This window comes from Podarcis tiliguerta (assembly GCF_965153285.1).
Source record: "Podarcis tiliguerta genome assembly, chromosome: 4".
NCBI classification, from domain to species: Eukaryota; Metazoa; Chordata; class Lepidosauria; order Squamata; family Lacertidae; genus Podarcis; species Podarcis tiliguerta.
The window spans coordinates 53597289-53619846 of NC_139537.1; the positions used below are offsets into that span (position 1 = coordinate 53597289).

General features: G+C 41.9%; 1 protein-coding gene across 3 annotated transcripts in view; it reads right to left on the reverse strand.

The window, feature by feature from the left end:
• Positions 1-979: 979 nt before the first annotated feature.
• The window catches only part of PRDM15 (PR/SET domain 15), a 37240-nt gene continuing 15661 nt past the window's right edge, over positions 980-22558 (reverse strand). For 2 of the 3 annotated variants that reach the window (XM_083438857.1, XM_083438858.1), the window contains exons 9-24: positions 21330-21508; positions 19277-19371; positions 18843-18930; positions 17957-18124; positions 17010-17104; positions 15440-15571; positions 14546-14680; positions 13172-13335; positions 11738-11817; positions 10906-11025; positions 9329-9460; positions 8406-8492; positions 6780-6955; positions 6046-6126; positions 5227-5436; positions 980-2796 (exon numbers count right to left, since the gene is read on the reverse strand). In XM_083438857.1, the coding sequence (XP_083294983.1) occupies positions 2311-2796; positions 5227-5436; positions 6046-6126; positions 6780-6955; positions 8406-8492; positions 9329-9460; positions 10906-11025; positions 11738-11817; positions 13172-13335; positions 14546-14680; positions 15440-15571; positions 17010-17104; positions 17957-18124; positions 18843-18930; positions 19277-19371; positions 21330-21508 (2428 nt within the window). In that variant the 3' untranslated portion in view covers positions 980-2310. The remainder of the gene's footprint in view (positions 2797-5226; positions 5437-6045; positions 6127-6779; positions 6956-8405; positions 8493-9328; positions 9461-10905; positions 11026-11737; positions 11818-13171; positions 13336-14545; positions 14681-15439; positions 15572-17009; positions 17105-17956; positions 18125-18842; positions 18931-19276; positions 19372-21329; positions 21509-22558) is intronic. The other variant, XM_083438859.1, reaches the window with a different exon arrangement.

Here is a 22558-nt window from a genome sequence, read left to right on the forward strand (position 1 = left end):
GTCAGCAGGCCAACAGGCAAGGGAAGACAGAAAAGGCACAATCTCCTGGAAGGCATGCTGTGCCTATATTCCTGAGACAGTGGTGATAAGGGGTCAGCCAGGATCCCAACAGATGAAACAAATCTGGAGGCCTGTGATGAGCAACACCCAACCTCCCAAATTTCTGAAGGCAGAGTGGCAGATGCCCAAGGAAAACGAGACTGCTGTGTATCATGCTGTGTCTGTGAAGCTTTCAACTTTGAACACTAGCCAAGAATGGAGGAAATGAAGATGGAAGGTAGGGGGTTGGCCAACCATCTGAACTGCAATATTGACTAGAAATCCTGTAGACCAGCAGTGCCCCTCCAGATGCTGCTGCAGTTTAACTCGTATCAGCCCCCAGCCAGCCAGGGCAGTTGTCAGGGCAGACGGGCGTTGTAGTACAACAACATCTGGAAGGCCACAGGTTCCCCAGTACTGCTACAAACTAAAGCACAGGAAGACAGGCAGCTGCCTTTAACTGAGTCACACCATTGATCCTCCTAGCTCGATAATGTCTAAACCGAATGGGATCTCTCCAGGGTCTCAGACAGGGGAAATTCCCAGTCCCATCTGCTGGAGACTGAACCCAGGACCAAAGTGGCACCATCCATGCATCAGCAGGCTTTGGGGAACCCCAAGATTTCCAAAAGTACAACATAAAAAGCGGGTCTGAAAAACAGCCCGGTGAGGACTGAGCATGTGCAGAGGGCACAGAATGCTGTTGGCAGGCAGTGGGATGGAAAACCTAAGGGCATGCAGTGAAGTCTCCTAGGAAATAATATGACTAGCTGGCACCCAAGGGCACTCCAAACTGCAATATCTTTTTCACAGGTCCCGTATGTACACAACCTTAACATGCAGCTTGTTCCTATGATGTGTACTGGAAGGTTAGAAAACTCTCTGTAAATAATGGCATACAGTCGAGAGCAAATGGAACGGTGAGGAAATCATCAGTCAATTGTCAAATCTTATTTTTCCTTTATCGTTTAGCTAGAACAGTTGTTCACAAAGGCAAAGGCAAAGGAAATGCTTATTCATTCTCTTCTTTGTGTACTGCTGGGCTCCTCCTCCTTTATTTTCTGATGGTACACTCTTTAAGTCATTCCATAAAAGATGAAGATTGAATTTGTATTTAAACACATGATATGGCAGATACATTGTATACGGATGCAAAACAAAACACGCCCTCTTCTGCCTGAACAGATGACACAACAGCTCTATAACTACCTAACTTTATCAAAGCAAGTGATTTTCATTAACTTTAGTCTAGGCTGCCTCCTTGTGGTCAACATAACCTACAAACGGTATTATATTATGACTTGCACCCAGGCAATTTGTTGCTGTGCATTTCAGATTTCCCCCAAGCAAAATCATGTATCAGTTATTACAAAGAAAATAATGAAAAGATACACGAGATCACTCTAAAAAGTGCCCCTTAATTTGTAAATATCCACCAGGAATACAGTGCGAAGTGCAAAGGGTAATATCAAACAATGACTCCCAAATATTTATGACATGATAGAAGACTAATTGGCAAAGTCAGTTTCAATGGGAAGAACTGCTCTTTCAGATCTATTAGCTAAGTGTAATATTGAATCAACAAGCAGTTCTGTAAACGATTCTATTATCACATCAAGTGTTTAGTCCACAACAAGCTTGATTCAAGTTTCGATTTTACTAAACAGAAGACCATAAATGTTGCTCTAACATCAGACTGGCTATTTTTTTCCCCAGGTGACAACCCAGGCTGTCTTATTGGTAAAGTGAGTTCTCCATCACCAACATGGAAATGATTCATGAAATGAGGCACATTTCACATCACGGACTATCCCCACCCACTTATTTTCCCCAAACTTTCCATTAGATACAGGAATGGTCTAAGGAAAAGAAAAGCATTTCTTATTTGCTCAATTACATCCTTACATCCCGCTGTCAAGTTAGTCGCAACCTAACTCAGTGTGACTTAAATGCTCTTGCTGCACGGTTTTAGAAGATACTGCTGTTGTATTTACTATTTCTTATTTCCCTGTTTCCTTGCCAAATGTACCACAACCCCCAAGACCTCAGACTTCTCGCTATTCCCAGCAGCTGATTTCACCCCATATTTTGAGTAGGGCTGGCGTTGGTAGCGACTCTCAAGGCCTCTGTTGGGCAGACATCAGCACGGCCTCATTGCATGCGCTCTTTCCTCCACCTCTGTTTGGTTTCCAGCAATCGATTCTGCGGTGTATGTGTCCCATGGGCTCCTACAAGCCCTTTCACAGTTTGGTGTCTCCTTACAAGTATAAGTTAGTAGCTGTACATCTGCTGCTGCTGCTGTTCTGTTTGAACCTGTTGCTGCCCCGCCTGCTGCTGCTGCGTGGGCTGGGCCTGCGTTTGAAGGGCATCCGTCTGAGGCACCGCCCTCCAGGTTAAGGGATGCTGTTCTGATATCTGGCTCCCTAACGGAGCGATGGAGTTCACCAGAGTAGTCAGGTTTATAAAGTGGGCGACTGACTGGGGGTTTGCCGGCTCAGGCTGCGACTGTATTTGGATATCATTTTGGCGGTTGCCGTGCAACATGGCGGAACCGGTGACTGTATCGAACGTCACGGTGAGGATGGAATTGTCTAGCTGCAACTGGCGCTCGGGAGTGGCCAGGTGGCCCACAGCCACAGGTTGCAAGTTTGTAAACTGGGTTCCAGCTGGTGTAGTGATGGGGGTAACACTAATATTGGTCAGGCCAACAGAGCTAGAAGGGGCTGTGACATTTGGGTCTCCGAGAGTCACCACCACCTGAAAAAAGAGAGAGAATTGAAAAATTCAGAGTTATCTGTAGTGATCGTTTTTAAAGCAACTGTTAACACTAGAAATGCATGCTGTGAGGGACAGTCAACTTTGCTACCTCTTTTATTTGCCTGTCGATGGCATGATGGGAACAAGTGTATCATATAAAGCAGGCATGTCCAATAGGTTGATCATGATCTACCGGTCTATTGTGGTGGTCTTGGTCGATTGTGGTATAATTTTTTTTTTTTTAGATTCCCCCAAAAAAGTTCAATAATGTTGGCCACCCCTCCCTCCCAAAAATTTTCCCCTAAAAAAAGGTCGACAACTCTTTTTATACTGTGAGTACATCTCAGTCTCTTGGGAGTTGGACGTGCCTGATATAAACCAACCCAGACTCGGTGATCAGCACCTGAGGACTTCTTCATGTGTCTTCTCCATGGGAGGTCTGGAGGTTGGCAACACAAGAACAGGTATTTTCTAGCTCCAGGAGACTTAAGGTAAAGGTAAAGGTAAAGGCACCCCTGCCCGTACGGGCCAGTCGTGTCCGACTCTAGGGTTGTGCACCCATCTTACTTAGGAGGCCGGGGGCCAGCACTGTCCAAAGACACTTCCGGGTCACGTGGCCAGCGTGACGTCGCTGCTCTGGCGAGCCAGCACCAGCGCAGCACACGGAAACGCTGTTTACCTTCCTGCTATAAAGCGGTACCTATTTATCTACTTGCACTTAAGAGTGCTTTCGAACTGCTAGGTGGGCAGGAGCTGGGACCAAACGATGGGAGCTCACCCCGCCGCGGGGATTCGAACCGCCGACCATACGATCGGCAAGTCCCTTAGGAGACTTAGTTTGGGCAGAATCAGGTATACCCTTCCGGAATGCTAAATACATTAATTCTGGTAAATGAGCCACCATAGCAGCTAGACGGCTGTGGATAATTGTGTCCTGGGTTTTTGGGACTCCTCTACCCATGTGGTATCTGATACCATTGTCATTATTTTCGTTCTCCTACCCCACTATAATAGAATAGCTTTCCCCCCAAGCTGGTGGCCTCCAGATACTTTGGACTGCAGCTCTCATCAGCCCAGCCTGCATGGCCAGTGGCCACGTCTGATGGGTGCTGTGGTCCAAAACATATGAAGGGCACAAAGTTGGGGAAGGCTGTAGCAGAAGGTCTTCCTTCCACCCCTCATACGATATCTGTTGTTATATTATACAGGGTTGAAAGCAGACAGTGATAAATCAGTGACTTTCTGGATTTAGATCATACATAGTGGCGCCCACCCTGTGGAACGCCCTCCCATCAGATGTCAAGGAAATAAAAAACTATCTGACTTTTAGAAGACATCTGAAGGCAGCCCTGTTTAGAGAAGTTCTTAATGTTTATTATTATTATTATTATTTTATTGAATGGCTGGGGAAACCCAGCCAGATGGGCGGGGTATAAATAATATATTATTATTATTTACTATTATTATTATTAAATTAATTTCCATCAAAGGTGATCACCACTACTGGCACTTCAGGCAATACTTTCAGCTGAGTTCCCCAAACTGAGGGCAAAAATCTCTCAGATTAGAAAAATCTGAATTTCTTTAACTCTGGTATTTCCAGTCATGTGGTAATGGTATTTCTGATCCCCCTCCCATTGCAATAGTTCATCTCTAGTATGTTTTGAAATTGAAATTACTTTTCAGAACAAAATGCTTCGCTTGTATCTCACCATCAAGCTAAGTTGGTCATAGTTACCTGGCCAAGAGATGAGCAAGGCTATGCTGACTGCAGTGCAAAACAATATGGTTGCCATAAGTTCTGGGGCTTTGGGGGCTTTTTAAATGATTTTTTTAAAAAAAAACACAAAATGCCCCCCCCCTTGCCATACATCCGGGTTTTCTCAGACATTTTTCCGATTTCGTGAAAATCCCCCTGAACACCAAAATGCTATCCGATTACCGGATGTATCGCAACCCTACAAAACAAAGAAGAGGGGCCTGGATTTCCCAGGCTACTGGTTGTATTCATTCCTACTGAAGAAAGAAGTGGTTGCATTGAAAGGTCTAGTGTGGTTGGGGCAAAGTCTATTCTCCCACAACGTCAACAATGAGGTAATCAGTGTTTGCACCATGAGAGATGTTTGATCTAAATGGTGCCTTAGCAGACGTCCCTAGAACGCAACCTAATATTTGCTCACATAGAAATGAATTTAGCAACTGACACTGACTCTGCATACAGAGGCATAATGAATTTTCAGGGGATTTCAGCCACCAGGGACCTTTTCCTTCCTCTCCCCTGCATATTATACTGGTGAGCTTTCTACAAATTCTCCTACTGAAAAAATCCATCCATACATTAAAATACCTTTTAATATTCCTAGGATATAAAGCCATTTTTTGTTGTTGTAATTATCACCTTCTCCAGATTCCTTGGTAAAAGGCACTCACCTGCTGAATGCTTTGCACAGCTGAATTGGTCTCATCTCCCACATTCCCTGTGAATTCCACTTCTTTTTCTGTGTATTCACTGAAGGCAGAATCCTCAGGCACTTGGGTTTCTTCCTCTTCATCAGGCTTATGCTTTCGTTTATGACCACGTTTATGAGCCTTCATATGCTTGCCTTCCGGTAACTCTCCCGGTTCCAGGGCTAGGTCTGACTGTAAGGGGAGTTTTCAATGAAAGCACAATGTCACTGAATTCAACACTTCAACATCAGGAGAAAATCCTGTTCAAAACTGCTGAATTAAAAAAAATATATCAGTAAGTTTGATTTGATTTGTCGAGGACTGAACAGAGACTATGGTTTCCTTTCATGCTACACATGTTTATTAGTGCAGCAAAGGCAGGAAGATTTGTGCTACTCCTGATGTTGTGAATGGTTAGTGTACTTATTTTGTATAGATTTGAGCTTTATACAGAAATGTCAGGCTGTACCCCTTGCATTTCATAGCCTTCCAGCACCCTTGTTCTTTTCCCCTTCTGTACTGATGTGTATCTGGCAACTGAGGACAACATTTTATGCACCTGATAAAGTGGGCTTAAGTCCAAGGGTGGGGAACCTCTTCCTGAAGGCTTCTGAGTGCATTCAGCTGAATGTGCTTGGAATCTCCCTTCAGACCTTTCCCAGTAAATGCAGGAAGGTCAGGGCTGAAGCTGGCACATGTGGGGATACTGGGGGGGTGGGGTTGGCACATGGGTACTTGGAATGTCCAAATAAGGACTGAAGGTAACAAAAGAGTTAATATTAGGCTACACTTGCATTTTACCTGTACAATTCCTATAGATGAAGCATCAACAGTTGTGGTTTCTGAGAGCTGCTCCAAGTCATCAATTCTAACTGAAAGCACCTGGAAAACAATATTTATATTAAGGAATAACATTTTTATAGTAGTATTACCCTGCAATTGTGTATAAGGAACAGTTACGCTTATTTGTAACAGGCAGATTGGTTTGTTTTATATTGTTAATATATTTTATATATTATGTTTTATATCATATATGTATGCATATTTTATATTACATTTTATACAGCTATTCAAATCTGGCTAGTCACGCTATCAGCTCAACTAAGGCTAGCTACCTTTTGGGTCCTTCTGAATGTTTTCCATTCAAACTGGTCATTGAATGAACTACATAAGGAACCCTGAACTTGTGTTCCTCATCCTTCCCCAACGCTTTTTCTACTTACGTTAAGTCTTCTAAATGTCAGCCTCTGGATTGGGACTGGACTGTCTTACTTTAATCTGTGTGCAGTTCTTAGCATTTTAAAGAAACACAGCAGTGTTAGGGCTACAAGTTCTGTTTTCTGCCCCAAATAATCAATAAGTGGCGTGTGCTGTATTAAGAATTTGCATTCCTAAGATGTGAAAAGCAGGCGTTGGCAGTCGTCACAACAAAGCTGCACAAAAATTAAAAAGTCATAGCAAGGTAGAATGTAAAGGATGCATCTCCCCAGGAAGTCAGCAAAAATCACAAACTCTTAATCTGTCATCAAACTCACCTCTGGATGTTTTCGCCTCATGTGACGACTCATTGAAGCTCTGGTGGAAACCTTCGTCCCACAGAGCTGACAACTCTGCGCTTCTACCTTATCGTGAGTTAGCTGAATGTGCTTCTGAAGCATGTACTCCGTGACGTACTTTTTATCACATACTGAGCAAGTCCATTGCTTTCCCACTAGTAGCAGCAAGTAAAACAAGAAGTTGAGAGTTAATTTTCAAGTAGGACATCTTAATATTACCTTTCAACTACAGGTTTTCCATTTTTTAAAGAGTTACATGGTATGGAACCTGGAGGAAGTATTTTATATTTGTATAATTGGGAGACAATAACATAGTAATTAGGATGGACTGGAATTTAAAGCAGAGAGATGAATTCCATGGAAATGTGACACCTGGGCATCTGGGGACAACAAGCAGGCTGCATTTGCCTTCTGAGATCATGGGCTCACAGGGTCTGATATTACTAACCTTAGCAAACGTGACAGCACTGAACCAATGTTGTTTACTGCAGATGAGGGAACGTGGCTCAGCTCTCCCTCAAAGTCTGAATGATGTCAAATAGTGACATGAGAGTTTTTTTAGATTTGCTGTCATACGGATGAAACAAAAAGAAGTCTTGTGGCACCTTCAAGACTAACAGGTCTATTATGGCATAAACTTTCATGGACTAGAGACCACCCCATCAGATGTATCAAGGCTTATCCCAAGTCGGCAGACCTATGTACACATGGGTTTTTGGGGGGCAGGGCAGGGTGGAAGAGTAAGCAATGAGGTCAGAGGGAACTGAAATTGCACCAAACACAGGCTGTTACAATTACGTTCAAAGGAAGCTTCACAGAGAAGCTCCAGTGTGAAGCCACTGAATTACAAGGTATCAGAAAGTTCAATTCTTATAAGGTGAGGCCTGAGTCAAGATAACAGGTTTTTTAAAATTCTACTACAGGTGTAAGTCAAATTACCAATGCCTGGATGTTTTGCATTGCATCATCCACACTGCTTTGTGAATGGTCATTGGAATGATTTTGCACACCTTTGTTTAATGGGACAGCTTAATGTGTTCTTTTTCACTGCACTTCCCTCTGACCTCAGCACCAAACATCTGCCACACATGTGCATTCATAACTGCCAAGTTAGGATAGTGCTCAAGGCACCTGATGAAATCAACTCTAGTGCACAATAATTAGATAATAGATTTGTGAAAGGTGCTAAGTGACTCCAGGGGTTTTGCTGCAACAGACTAATATGGATACGAAACTAAGGGATATGTCAGGCAGCTGTTAGTGCTTCAAGGGAAATATATACTAACCAAACTACCCTAATTTATTTTTTTTCAGCCTTCTATAAAAGAGAAGTTAGATTCAGGGCTATGTATTTTGCATGCCACTGAGGGCACATTGTACGTGCAAAATCTAGAGCAGGGTTTCCCAAATTTGGGTCTTCTGCTGTTTCTGGACTACAACTCCCATCATCCCTAGCTAGCAGAACCAGTGGTCAGGGATGATGGAAACTGTAGTCCCAAAACCGCTGGGGACCCAAGTTTGGGAAATGCTGACCTAGAGTCTTAGCATTTATCTTTGTAAAGGAAATTTCAGAATCAGTGGCATAGAGGTCCAGCCAAGCTTTACCTGTGTGAATGAGCTTATGAGTCTCCATTGTATTCCGCTCGCTAAACGTCTTCCCACAGAGCTCACACATGAAATCTTTGATTCCTGCTAATTAGAAACTAGGTTAAGTACCAAAATGATAACCACCCACAGTTCCTTATGGCAAATGTGAAATTGTGTGCTTCAAAAGGAATGGCCAATTAATTGTTCCTTTAGGCCCAAAGTCATGCTGGTGTTTGCTAAGCTATGCAGTGTAGTAAATGCTAAATGGAGAGCAGATTCCAGGCAGTGCTGGGAGGGGGGGGGTGACAGGACTTATTAACTCTTTGGCATTTATGCAGGGCTCCACCTGGTTCCTCAAACTTCTTAACATTTGCACAGAGGTGAGAACCAAGGCACGACTATATTCATGAAATCAAGGAGCCCTTACAAGTAGAAATAAGCAAAATGAAATTTATTGACAAAAGACTACATAGTTGCACTATGAGTTTCCCCCCTCTTCATATGTTTCAAGAATGCAGGCATCTTCCTCTAGCTTCCTATCTATATTAACCATAAACAGCTATGGACAAAATTACCTGGGTATATTTTGTGTTGTTGTTTTTTAAAAAGGCCTAATGGTATTAACCTCAGTCAACATCTATATGTGTGCCTGTAATACACATTTGCACACCCTCCGCAGAGACCTGGAAATTTGATAAAGGGTCTAGGGGCAAGTAAAACTGCAACCTGACACACTCTTCTTTAGCAGCAAGCAACATCCTTCAAATGCAGCTGTAGCTATTTACTCCTGGAGACACTTGCATAAGACTGGTGCTGTAAGAAGTAACTGATGTCGCTTTACTGTATTACAGAGCAGCAGGTCTGTAGGCCCCATTGACTCTGAGGCAATTTATCTTGCCCTGTGCAAAGGCTGTGGAGTTCCTCCTCTCCGTGGTGCTCACCTGTGTGCCTTTTGTAGTGCTTCAGCATGTTGACTTTCTGTGCAAACTTCCGATGACACTCCATGCATTCATACTCCTTTATCCCTTTGTGAAGCTTCATGTGGTGCCGCAAGGCGTGTTTTGTTTTCATGCCTGTAATGGATAAAGTCAAGGTTTAAACATGGTGGGGAAGCCCTTTCAGCAAAGGAAAAGACTCTGCATAAGAATGTTCCAAGCCAATGGCCACCTCTAAGGAAACTTTAAGAGAACGCCTGGGTCTATTTCAGAAAACAATTCACCCAAAAGCTTCAAGAGACCCATGAAAAAGGGCAAGGAAAGATCTCTGAAAGGCTCTTTATTGGGAATGGTGAGGCTCAGCATGCACGTGCGTGCCGGTTTATTTATTTAAAGAATCCTATTCATTCAGCTGCTGTCTTTGAAAAGCCTAAGAAGTAATTCACAATGTTGGAGTTCAGTGAAGTGGAAAACCACCACAGAATGGCAAGAGGGCAAAAGGCTGTCCTGTTTAATCCCACCGCTGCAAGGCAGGAATGTTCACACACTGAATCGTGCCATCCAGACAACATGTGTTATAGCAGGAAGGGGCTTGCAGAGCAAGCAGCTGTAGAAAACACAAGCATGCCAATACTGGGAAGTTACAGGTGTTTTAAATAAGGCGGCATCGATACAGGTGGGTTGTTTTTTTTAAGTGAGAATTTAAAACCATCCTGCATATAGGATGGGGTGGGATGCAAATATTTTAAATTATTCACTGATTAATTGAAACACTTGGAAACAAGATCCAACAAAATCAACGGGACTTCCTCTGCAATAAGTCTTAAAGACACTTAAGCCTCTTATTCACAACCAATTCTGTCATTATTATTAATAACTACATTTGTATCCTACGCTTCCTCCACAAAATTCAGGACAGTGGGAAGAGTCCCCCAGCTCCCTTCAGTCCGCACAACCACCCTGTAGGGTAGGTTAACAGACAGTGACTTGCCCAGTACGTTTCACAGCTGGGTGGGCATTTGAACCCACACCCAGTATTCCTATAAGGAGTAAATTTCCTGCTGCATCTTAGGTGCAGTTATAACATGCCTGATTTGTGAGTGTCAGGTTTGTGCGGAAAAGATCCCAGGTTCTGTTCTCTGTCATTTCCACATACACAGCTGGCAGTGTCCTCTACATGAAACACTGGAAAACTGCTGCAAGGCAGTGATTGTAGAAAATACTGGGCTAGGCAGAGCAATGGTCTGGCTCAGTATAGCGTTCACATCCTTAATGAAGCATGTTCACAACCAATGAAGAAAAAGCCAGTACAGTACCCACAGTCCTGCAGCGCCACATCAGCCGGGCACGCATATGGAAGACTCAGTAATGAGATGTGCTTTGCGACAGAGCAACTTCTCATGAAAAATTAAACAAACATTAAGCACCCCAGATTCCTGATCAGTACAGTATAAACGTAAACAGAATGATTCCAGTCATTTGTAAGGAACCACTCTGATTAACAAGGTAGATTCATATTCTGAAATAACCATTTTTTTTGCCACATACCATTTACTTAGGGATATAAAAGGGACATTTCATACCTTTGCCGCATTCCGCGCACAGATATTCTCGAATATTATCATGGACTCTCATGTGCTCTTTCAGCATGTCCTTCCTTGCAAATGACTTACCGCACTGCTCACAGGCATGATTTTTCACACCTTAAAAATAAAACAAAACAAATTGTTATTTGAAGGGGACTGGGGTGGGGAACGTTAGGTTTTGCGTGCAGGTAAAAATGAAGTCAACCCTTTCGGCAGTCGTCCCTCCCACTCTCAAAATAAAAGGGTTTTACGAACTGGTGTGGAACAAGATAGAAACGGAGAAAAGATACATGGAAAAGATGTAAAGGAAGCTCTAAAAAGAGTTGTGGAAAGAAGATGCAAATCAAAGAGGCAACAAGGAAGCAGAAGGAGAGGGGACAAGAACAAGAAAGAACATCCCATTTGACTTGTCTATCCGCAAGGCAGAGCTGTGTGTTTCAATGATAAGCACTAGCAGGCTCATCACTCCCCCTTGCCAGGTAGACAGCAAGTACACAGAGTCAAAAAAAGGCCAGGGGAATATGAGAAGATGCACCCAAAGCACAATGGACTGTACAATGCTCAACAAATTGCATTGGTTCTATAGACTTCATGAGCTGCAGCTAATGTAATGACGGACACTTTCTGTATGCTGATGAATCGTCCCCCCCATCTCCCCACCCTCAAAAGAAAAAAACTATTTTGGGGCAATTTTTAGTGCAGAGTTTTCTCAGAACAGAATTAACCCATCACAATCTACGTTCCCGACAAATAGGATTCAATGACAAAATTAAAAAAACAGCACAAGAAAATATTTGTTATTAAAAGAACAGTAATAAAATGAGTCTACCTGTATGAATAAGTTTATGCCGTTCTAAATTCCCTATGCTGTTAAAAATCCTTCCACAGATTTCACATGGATGGATATATCTAAAATAGGAAATAAAAATCAGCTAGAGACATCCTTTTTTCTAATTAATTGAAAATCTATGAACTCAAAGGTATACTTTTATTTGAAGGTCAAAATTATTTGAAACAGTTCATTAATAGAGTAACACTACACTTTTGAGGGATGTAGAAAACCAAGCTATATTTGTCTCTCTAGCTAGACAATAGTCCCTGCATTAGCTCATAGGTTCAGGAATACCGATTTTAAAATTTCTGTGCATTACAAGTGAACACTTGTAATATGTTACAAGTGCTTAGGATTTTTAATGTTATGCATGGCTTTACAGTTTTTAAAAAACTTCTCTTGTAAGTATATAAAAAATACTGTATTGATTTATCAATCTAGAAATATTTAAATAGCATTATACCTTCTTTTCTTTTCTTTTTTAAACTACAGTGGCTTGATTTGGACATCATGCTTTGGTTTAGTGTTACAAAGGCAGTCAGCCTTGGGCTTGTATGCTCTCTCACTATTGTGAATCAGCAAGAAGAAGATCAGCAGCTTCCATTTAAGACTAACCACACTATAGCATTATATCCCAACACTAAATTGTATTAGGAAGTCAGCTTCTTAAATTGTGGCTTGAAGTTGGCTTGTTACAGCAAACCATAGTTAAGAATAGCAACAGTTGATCTGGGTTTGGCCACAGTTTGCTATGTCATCCAGTCCAAAACATAACTGAAAGCTTTTACATTATTCCCTTCTATGTCTCATCTTAATGCTAAACTTTGCTTTAGTGCTAAGTCCATGCAATGCCCACTGTCTTAGCAGTTTCTTGAGCTGGGCTTTTTCTTTGCAGCTTCTCGCTGTATAGGATATAAACCGGGCCAAATCCAAAGTATGGTCAAGTTGACATATGTACCCTGGAAACACTACCTCTCATCTCCCACCCCTTGCCACACACACAAACCTTTTCTGAAGCAGAACATTGTGCTTCCACACTCGTAATATTCTTTCACTAATTACATTCAAGTATTTCCCATCTTCTTTGGCTGCCATGGTCATTATTAACCTGGGAGTGCATCACACTTCAAAACTGCACCCTCTCCACAGGACAGAGAAGGGGAAACAGGAGCACATGTGCAAAACTATTCAGTTACTTTTGCAAGGTAAACACACTTTAAGTAGCCACTGTCACAGTCCACCATTTCCCTCGGGCCTGTCTCTGACTGATCTTCTTTGCTAAGGCTCCACAACCATTGCTAAGAAATCATTCTCTGCTTGCAATCCTGCCTCTAATTCATGTGTAGGTTCCACTGAAGTCAATGTATTTTCCCCATGCCCATCTGGCAAGACTGCATCCTTGATTTAGTTTTGTCAGACTTATCTCCTTACTTCTGCACATTGGGGTCTGGCAGGTTCTCCCGATGAATGACCATGTGCGCATGGTAAGTTGCCTTCAAGGCAAAGCGTCTGTTGCAGATGCTACAGCCATAGCCTTTCTCCTTGTGAACTTCCATAATGTGTTTCAGGTACTCTTTTCCTCGGCCAAACGTCAACTGAAGAATGAAACAACAGTGAATGCACCACACTGGGGAGAGGTGGACAACCTTTGGAAATAGTAACCACAAGCTAATGCAGCATTGAAATAAACGACAAGGCTAGCTAATAATCAGACACAATATCTGTGTTGATTTCTGCATGTGGCACTGAAGACTATACCACTGTTTGGTGTGGTTTATATGATGGCCCAGGATCTTTGGTTCCTAAGGGAGTAAAAGTTGTTTGCACCCCAATTTCTGTAAGGGAAGGCACTATTGCTAGTTTGGCTGGGATTAATAGGCCATGCAGGAGATAGCTAAAGTCTGCACCTGGGAGGTAGGGAAGCTATAAAGGGGCAAAGATTGCAGATCCAAAGACACTGAAGGAAAGGTGCAGAGTAGGCAATGGAATAAGATTTTATTTAGCCAGCCAACTTGTTAGCTATGGACTTCTAGAATTATCAATAAAGGGTATGTAAAGGAAACGGGATGCTTGTTTCAGCAAAATTTCACACAAACCTCTGTGGAAGAGGTGAGCTGGAAACCAGACTAATATTAACAATTTCAGCCACCTTTCTTCCACAATCAACCAGACAGCTCATGTTTATACAAAACAGGCATGAAGGGGCACTATCTCATATTTTACATGTAAACAGACAAGACTTCTTAACATAGCAATGAAGAAAGATGGAGCAGTATTTTTTTAAAAAAAAACACACACGAAATCATGATATCCTTACAGTGATGGAAACCTACTTTCTTTTTTTCTTTTTAAAGTGCTTAACTAACATTGCCTGAAATTAAATGTATTTGAATAACAGATACTGTGTGAATATGAGAATAATTTCTCTCTTCTGCCAATACTTGTGGGTTAAAGCCTTTGATTAGCTGTCTCTCAATCGGCCTCCACACACAGCTGCCCCTGTGATTTCTTACAGGAAGGCTGTTTTACCCACATGGAGCTTTCCAGTTTGCAACATCTACCTTGATTATTTCAACTGAGGCAGCACATGTTCAAGTGTATGTTCAGCTCTCCTGCTGCTGCTGAAATGAATGCTACTGACTGCATGTGCAAGAGCTCCATATACACAAACACACCAGAAAAGACACAGATTTCTGGGTCAGGGAACGTAGCTGAACATCTTTTCACTATTTTCGTCATTTCTTTTAGCAACCCAACTCTCCCACCCCATTCCCACCGCAAAATGTTTGAAAGGAGTAAAACTACCTGGCACCTTTTGCAGCTATACTTGTGAGGCTCAGAATCCACACTTCCATCTGAGTTTTCATCATTCTCCTCGGAAGATATTCCGATTTTGCCAATGAACTCTTCTCTCTGGTGGTCATCCATGATTGCTATGTCCTGTACAGAGTGGAAGTGCAAATTCAAAATGTTGTCTGTCCAAAAAAACTAAGCAGACACAGCCATCGTGTCTCTATTAAGTCCTCCGAAAACAAGGAAAACCAATAGCTTCACTTGCTTCTCAGCTGAATTTACATTAATAACAACCAGAACTATCCGAATTATGGCTTGTTGTTCTATTGCCTCTTTTCAGATGACTGAGCTTTGTGCAAAATCAATAAATAGTGAAATATATCACCTTCTTGCTTATACCTTGCTGCCTGTTAAGTGTCAAAAACCAAACCTTTCAAAAACTAAATCTGCTAAGGTATGACATTCGCTGAATCTTTTGCATGCTTTCCCCTAAACGATGCTTCCTCTTTCAACAACAGATGCTAACTATTCTTCATGCCTTAGTCGTATTGAATTGACAGAGGATGGGGGGGGGGGAATGGCCCCTTTCCCCCGGTCCGCTACTGAGCTCCTTTCCGATTCTAAAAGTTATTTCATACTTGTAGCAACATCTTAAAATGGGAATATCACTGCTTAATATATTATATGGCTCAAAATTCAGTCTTAAGGAAAGCTGAAGTAACCAACGCCACATGGCTGGTCTCATGATTTCCAAATTGGCCTTCAGCCTTTATCGCTTACTAAAACACTGCTCCTCCTGTTTTCAATGGTTTCCCAGTTCTCCTTGGTAGCTTCTTCGTAACTCTACTCAACTCCAGTTCTGAATCAAATCACACTGGGCAGTGTCAAGGTTGTTAAACATTGTACCTTAAAATGAACATGAATATGATCTCTGAGCACATCTACTCTGAAGAACTTGCGGCCACAAATCTCACAGGTGTATTTCTTATCTCCATGGGTCAGGAGGTGCTTGTTCATATTGCTCCTACATGAAAATATCTGAAGGGGAAGAAAGATGTTAGCAGGCGAATTCTGTTTTCCTGTCCCATGTGAAAGATCTAAAATACCCTTGGTTCATGCTTTGAACTAAAGTTAGGTGACATTACTCAAGATTAGAACTTATTCCCTGACTAAACCAGCTCGAGAACTGCCCAACAATTAAACTTTGAATTCTAATACAGAACTACTCACAAAGTTTTCCAGTTGATCTCTATAACTTCATTTTCCAAATCCTTATATTCAAAGTTTAAGATTTTATTAAATCTGTTTTCCTATTTTTTGTCATTTCCACAACACTTTTAATGTGCATTGCGCTGTGCAGCATTTTATTATGATTGTTTTCATAACAACCTTACGATGACCATTAATTTCCCTTTTAATATTATGAAGTAATGCAGAACAGAGTTGAGGCGAGGACACGGCAGCCTTGCACTAAGACCATATCTTGAGGATGTCTCTTACCAGGGACTTGATTCTAGCAGAGTAATCCTATGAATATTTATGTGAGAATAAGCCACCTTGAACTAATTAGGACTTACACCCAAATAAACATGTACAGAATTGCACTGCACATATCTCAACTCTGGGTCCAACACTTTTTTCACTGGCATGGGAAGGAGGGTCACTTCCGTTCCATAGTAATGACATCCAACTTAACGACAAAGCTCTTAATAGCCAGCAGTTGACCAAATAAGGTCATAATACCAATGAATGGATGGCTGAACAAGCCACAGGTTAGAACCCAAAGCACAGCATATCTAGTTCTGCATGCCCAAGGGGACTATGGGCTGGAGCTTCTTAAATAGCAACACACCATTCCACTTGCTGGGGGGACAGGGAGCTCAACCAATGGGACTTAACGAGACAATTTCCCACGATACTTTGACCGTGGCTGTCAGAAGACCACTGGGACCACGCTCATGTGGAAGATTCTCCTGCTTTGCTTCTCTCTCAACTATCACCCATCAAAAAGCATCCAAGTAAAAGGAAAGAAGGTCACCAAGTTGCTTGTGCAACATTACAGTGGTACCTTGGGTTACGAACTTAATTTGTTCCAGAAGTCCATTCTTAACTCGAGGTGCGCATTCCCTACAAAGGCTGCCACGGCCCTGGAAGTGGATTGCGTTCGTATCCCGGGGCAAAGTTCGCAACCCGGGACACTTGTGGAGTTCGTAACCCGAAGCAATCGTAAGCAGGGCTGTTCGTAACCCAAGGTACCACTGTAATCTGTGTGGACTTTGCCGTCTCTGCTAACCTCACGTCAGTTACACAGACTGGAAAAGTTTGCCATAGTTGTATGGATTTTGGGAACTCATCCAGAACACGTTCTGAATTGTTGTGTGTTAAAAGCACGGCAAAATAAATAAATAAATGCATGTGAGTATGCCTGTGGTTTGAAACAAAAGTTCCACGAATGTAAGTCAATGGAAAATCCTACCTTTCCACAAACAGGGCAGCCAGAAGGTTCTTTCTTGTAGCGAACCATGTTCTCTGTGCTGTGCTCAAAGTCCTCTCTTTTCACACGCCTCACTCCTTAAGATAACAGTTCCCACCAAAAAAAGAACAAACAAAGAATAAACCATGCTTCCTACTTCTATGAATAATGCACACCACAATCAATACAGCAATGCATGGAAATGACATCCTGTCAGTAAGAAGTGCTGCTTAATTTTAGGTTTGCACATAAACATGGATATTGGGCTGAGAGGTAGCACCTTGGTTGTGCAATGATTTGTGTCTCATGCATGCCATCTATTTTATTTATTTGTTGCATCTGTATCCCATTTTTTTCCTTCAAGGAAATCAAAGAGGCGAAAACAATCCTACCTTCTTCTATGTTTTTAGCAGTTCTTGGGTTTTTTTAATCTGTGAGCTGCCTTGAGTCCCATCAGGGAAAGAGGCGAAGTGTAAATAAATAAGCAAATAAGACCTCTGCTGTTTTATTCTCACAACAATCCTGATAGGCAGGTTAGGCTAAGAAAGGGACCGGCCCACGGTCAAGCAGTGAGTATTTTGGTTGACTGGGAATCTGAATCCGGGTTTCCTGGTTGTAGTCCTACACTAGAACCCTGTATTTCCACTGCAAGCACAATGGTGGTTCAGCTATCTAGATGCAACTTAAGGACATACCAGAGTTTTTCATGTAAAAAAGGGGTCATCGTGAATAGCCCTTAAATCACATCCTGAATAATGAACAATTTAGATCATACCTGTCAGACAAATAGCTACACTTGGATGGTTCAAAGCCTTCTCACCCTCAATTCCAGTGATGCATTACCACGAATGAAGAAAAGAACCATCCGTCGAATTTTTAAATGATTACCATAGGCGAAAGGGAAAAATTATTAAAGGTCCAGGAAGAAGATCCATCACAAATGTACTTACCTTCCAGGTGCCTCCTCTGGTGATCTAACATGACATCCTTCCGGTAGAACAACTTGTTGCAGATCTCGCAAGCAAATTTCTTGTCCCCGTGTTTCTTTTTGTGTTTTGAGAGGTTGCTGTTTGTGGAAAAAAACCTGAAGCACATCTCGCACTGAAAGGTCTTGTCGTCTGCATGAAAAAGGGGAAGAAGGGCAGATTTCGTAAAAGCGGTTTTTAAAAACCATTTAGTTGTTTCTAAGAATAAGCCGTGGAATCCAGCTGCACAGCTCAAGCAGGGGCCATCTCTGAAAACCAACAAGCAGCTTCCTCTCGTCTAATCCTGCACTGCCCATTTTAAATGCCCTTGTCTCCAAAAGTAGGGCATTGCTGTGAGAGTGTCTGCTGTGGCCTGTGTAGATGCCACCAGCAATAGCCTTCTGAGTGAAGCGAGTGTGGGAGTTGCGACACCACTTGGATATTACCAAATAATTGATGCTTATCAATGTAGATGGTTCTTTGCTGAGCCACCTTGGTGGGCCAGTGTGGTGGATCAGCCTAGTGATTCCCTACAATAATTTGGATACTGTACTGATACAGCACTCCATCCTGCACACGCATTTGATGGTGATTATGGGAAGCGCTGCAGTTCAGTGGTAGAACATCTGTCTTACATGCAGGAGAATCCAATCCTCAACGTCTCTCGTTAGGCTGATTTTATCTGCACATTACTGATAGTTTTTAAATGTTATTTTATGCATACCAGGTATTTTAAAAGCAGTTTATAGTTTTGTCTGCATAAGCAATAAAAACGGAATGTCCAGATGACTTCTACTGCTCCCTCCTTACTAGATAAATACAATTCCAGACCATTTCATGCGGCTCAGGTAACGTGGTTTGATTATCATACCTGTTCTGCAGTTGTGGAATTCTAATGCACTCTCTATCCTGAAAGCTTTTTCACACGTAGCACACTTGTACCTGTATTCATTGTCAACCTGAGGATTAAAAAGTGGAAAACAGAAAAGGAATCACAATAAATATGTCCAAACATATGAAGTTCATACTTTTCAAAAAACATTCTTTGATTTGTTTCCCCAACAGAGCTGTCACCCCTCCCATAAAAAACCCAGAAAATTTAAACACTGATAAATTGTAGGAGAGGTTTCTATGGTAATTTCTGAGGCTCTTAAGCTTTTGCACAAGTAAAGGCACCAGATTTTTCTACAAACAAAATAACTACAGGTAGGAGAAGGCCCATTCTGAGATCTGCAGGCCTTGCGTACCATGGTGTGTAACCCACTTTCATCCCACAATGGCTTGCTGATGGAGACCCATACAAACCTCATTCCTACTGTGCTTGTATGAAACATGTTGCTTCAAACTCTCTTTTCGACTGAAAAGCTTGGCACATTCTTCACACTTAAACAATTTGTCACCTAAGGAATTAATCACAACAAGACAGAGTTCAGTCACCTGCTTATCCATCTAGAAAATTTCAGAAATAACTAGCAGTACGAAAATAAAATGTATCAAATATTCAGTTAACTTGGGACCAAATAGCTAACACACAGTCCCAAATTTGCATCTGGGCTGCTCCCAGTAGGAAAAATGATAGTGTTTAGTATTATTTCATGCTTAATAGAGAAGAAAAGTGCTGGATCACTTATATCACTGAAGTGTAAAAAACAACAACAACACACACCTGGAAAAGACAAATGGAACATTTAGCACAATATCCTATGCAGTTAGGGCTCCAGGGACAATTAATATGCTATAGGAACCAATGACTGAATACAAAATGCATGCACATCATACTGTATATGGTTTTTTAAAAGCCTAATGTATTCCTGAAAATCTACATATGGGCCTGTTCTTTCTCTGGGCACTACTCATGGGCATTCTGCCTATGAATCGGTTCCCTCATACAAATGTAACTGATGAAGCAACTTCAGACATTATGGAAAGATTTGGCAGCAAAGGGGCTTAGCGAAGAACTTGATACAGCAGCAAAGCGAGGAAGTCATACCATATGTTCCGAAACTTTTGGGTGGCGGTCAACTAAGTTCTACTCAGACAAGACCCATGGAAATTAGTGAACACAACTAAATTAGGTCCATTAATTCTGATGTGTCTACTCTGTGTAAACCTTCATCAAATACCACCTGTTCATATGTACATTTAATTTAATAAATGATACTTTAAATATAACTACATTTTGGGTCAGCCAACTCTTTTTCAAAGGAACTGGGAAAAATATAGACTACTTCAGAATTATACATTTATAGAAAAACGTATTACCCCAAAAAGAAAAAGACAGGAATTTCATGAATACAGAGGCTGCAATCATTAAAACACTCAAGTGTGCTCACTAGGGCTTACTTCTGAGCAGACATGTACAGGATTGTAGGCTGGATGTTAAAAATGTAATATAAGGCACTTCTATTTATGTATTCATTATTACATTTATGTCCCATTTTTTCTCCAGGGAGCTCAAGATGTTGTACATGGTTTTCCTCCCATTTTTATCCTCACAACCCTGTATGATAAGCTAAGCTGAAAGTTAATGACTGGCCCAATATCACCCAGTGAGCTTCACAGCTGAATGGGAATTTGAACACCAGTCTCCCACATCCTAGAATCCAACACTGTAACCACATGACACGGGTTCATTTTTACATGTCCCCTTATTGGCGGTGGGGAACCAAACATTTATATATATTAAGGATGTGGAATGCATTGCATCAGTTGTTATCACAGCTGCTTGGTCAAGCATCACTTCATACTAACTGAAGTTGTTTGTCAATTTCCACCCATGTTTCTAATTTGACACAGTAGCCCATGGATGGGGAGCAGCCGTGCTGGCTTAAAACTAGCAGTGGGTGAATGGTACAGCATTATAATGGCACATCTGGAGGATGAACCACCACCAAAATTGCAACATGGGTGAAGCAGCTGAGTCATCAGTTATGTTTTGTGCACAACTGAACATGACTTGCACCTATCTTCTGTTGCAGTATCTCAAATCACTCCATCAATGCTAAACTGAAGTTTAAACACCGGATCGCAGAAAAAGAAGTGTTTCCTTGAAGAAAGACATATCAAACGAAAACCATTACATTTTTTGTGTAATATTAACTGCCCTTATTCATCTTTTCTGATCCATCCCTTCTGGCTTACATGTTTCAAGGGACGGGAGATTCCACTAAGCTTTGGAAAACTATCTCACTAAACTGCTACCCTAATGGGTGAAAATCTGCAGCCCTTCTTCTTAGGTACTGCTTCAATGTCCCATCATATAAAACTTCTTTTAATTTTGTTTTTTTTTGCTAGATACACTACAGCAATGAGTTGTGGGAGCTCTGAAAACAAAACCAGGTGACCCCACTGAACCCACCGTGAGAGCGGATGTGCCTGCTGAGATTGCTGCTATTCTGGAACATCTTGCTGCAGATGTTACACTGATAGACGCGCTTGTGTTCCCCAAGCTGCTTGATCATCTTGCGCCGCATCCCATGTCGGCTGGACAGGAGCAAGCTCCTCTTGAGGGACATGGAGCTTTGATGGTGAGAAAACCTGCCCGATTGGAAAGAAAGAGGAAGGTAAAAACGAAGCACTTCACCGCTCTGTGCAAACACCATCTCAGCCTCCTCTTACTATTTATCGTATCTCTTCTCGTACAGTCAGCATACTGTAGGGTTCATTTATTAGCAACCCTTTGGAGCAGGGTGCTGGCATAGTCCTCTCACTGGCCAGCACTTCAATTATGTTGGTTGGAAGCATCCTATAGCAGGAGCTCCCTACACGTGACGCTCCTCTCTGCTGTGTTAGCTTTCCATGGGGGCTCTTTCAAAGAGATGATCTGCCATATGAACCCTAGAAGCAATATTGTCTCAGGACTGAAATACCTCAAGGACCACCTCTCCCCCATATGAACTACCACTATGTACACTTGCTCAAGGGAATTATCTAAAATAAAACCAATTACCATATTTTTCCATGTATAAGACACCCCCGTGTATAAGACATCCCCTATTTTGGGGGACTCAAAATTAAGAAAATGGGGGCAGATTGTCCCATGTATAAGACTACACCCCCCCCCCCCCGCTTTTTAACATTATTTTAAGTATTAAAAAAACCCTAGTCTTATACAAGGAAAAGTATGGTTTGGGTACAAAGGTTTCACCATGCATCTATTATCACAGACTGAATTGGATTTTTATATTTTCCCCCAAATAAGCAGAGTTTCGGTCTGCTTATGTTATTACAAATGATCACTTTTTAAAATCTGAAATGCTTCATGTTTCATTATGTCTGAGATAATAAAGGGTTTCCGGTGGGATCAGAATTGCTGAGAGTGGAAGGTCACTTAGGTTAGGATTCCTATTTTGTTATTTAACCCCATATACCTTCTGAAGACCAACAGTGGTACCTCGGGTTAAGTACTTAACCTCGGGTTAAGTACTTAACGTGAAACTGTTCTTAACCTGAAGAACCACTTTAGCTAATGGGGCCTCCTGCTGCTGCCGTGCTACCAGGGCACAATTTCTCTTCTCATCCTGAAGCAAAGTTCTTAACCTGAAGCACTATTTCTGGGTTAGCAGAGTCTGTAACCTGAAGCGTATG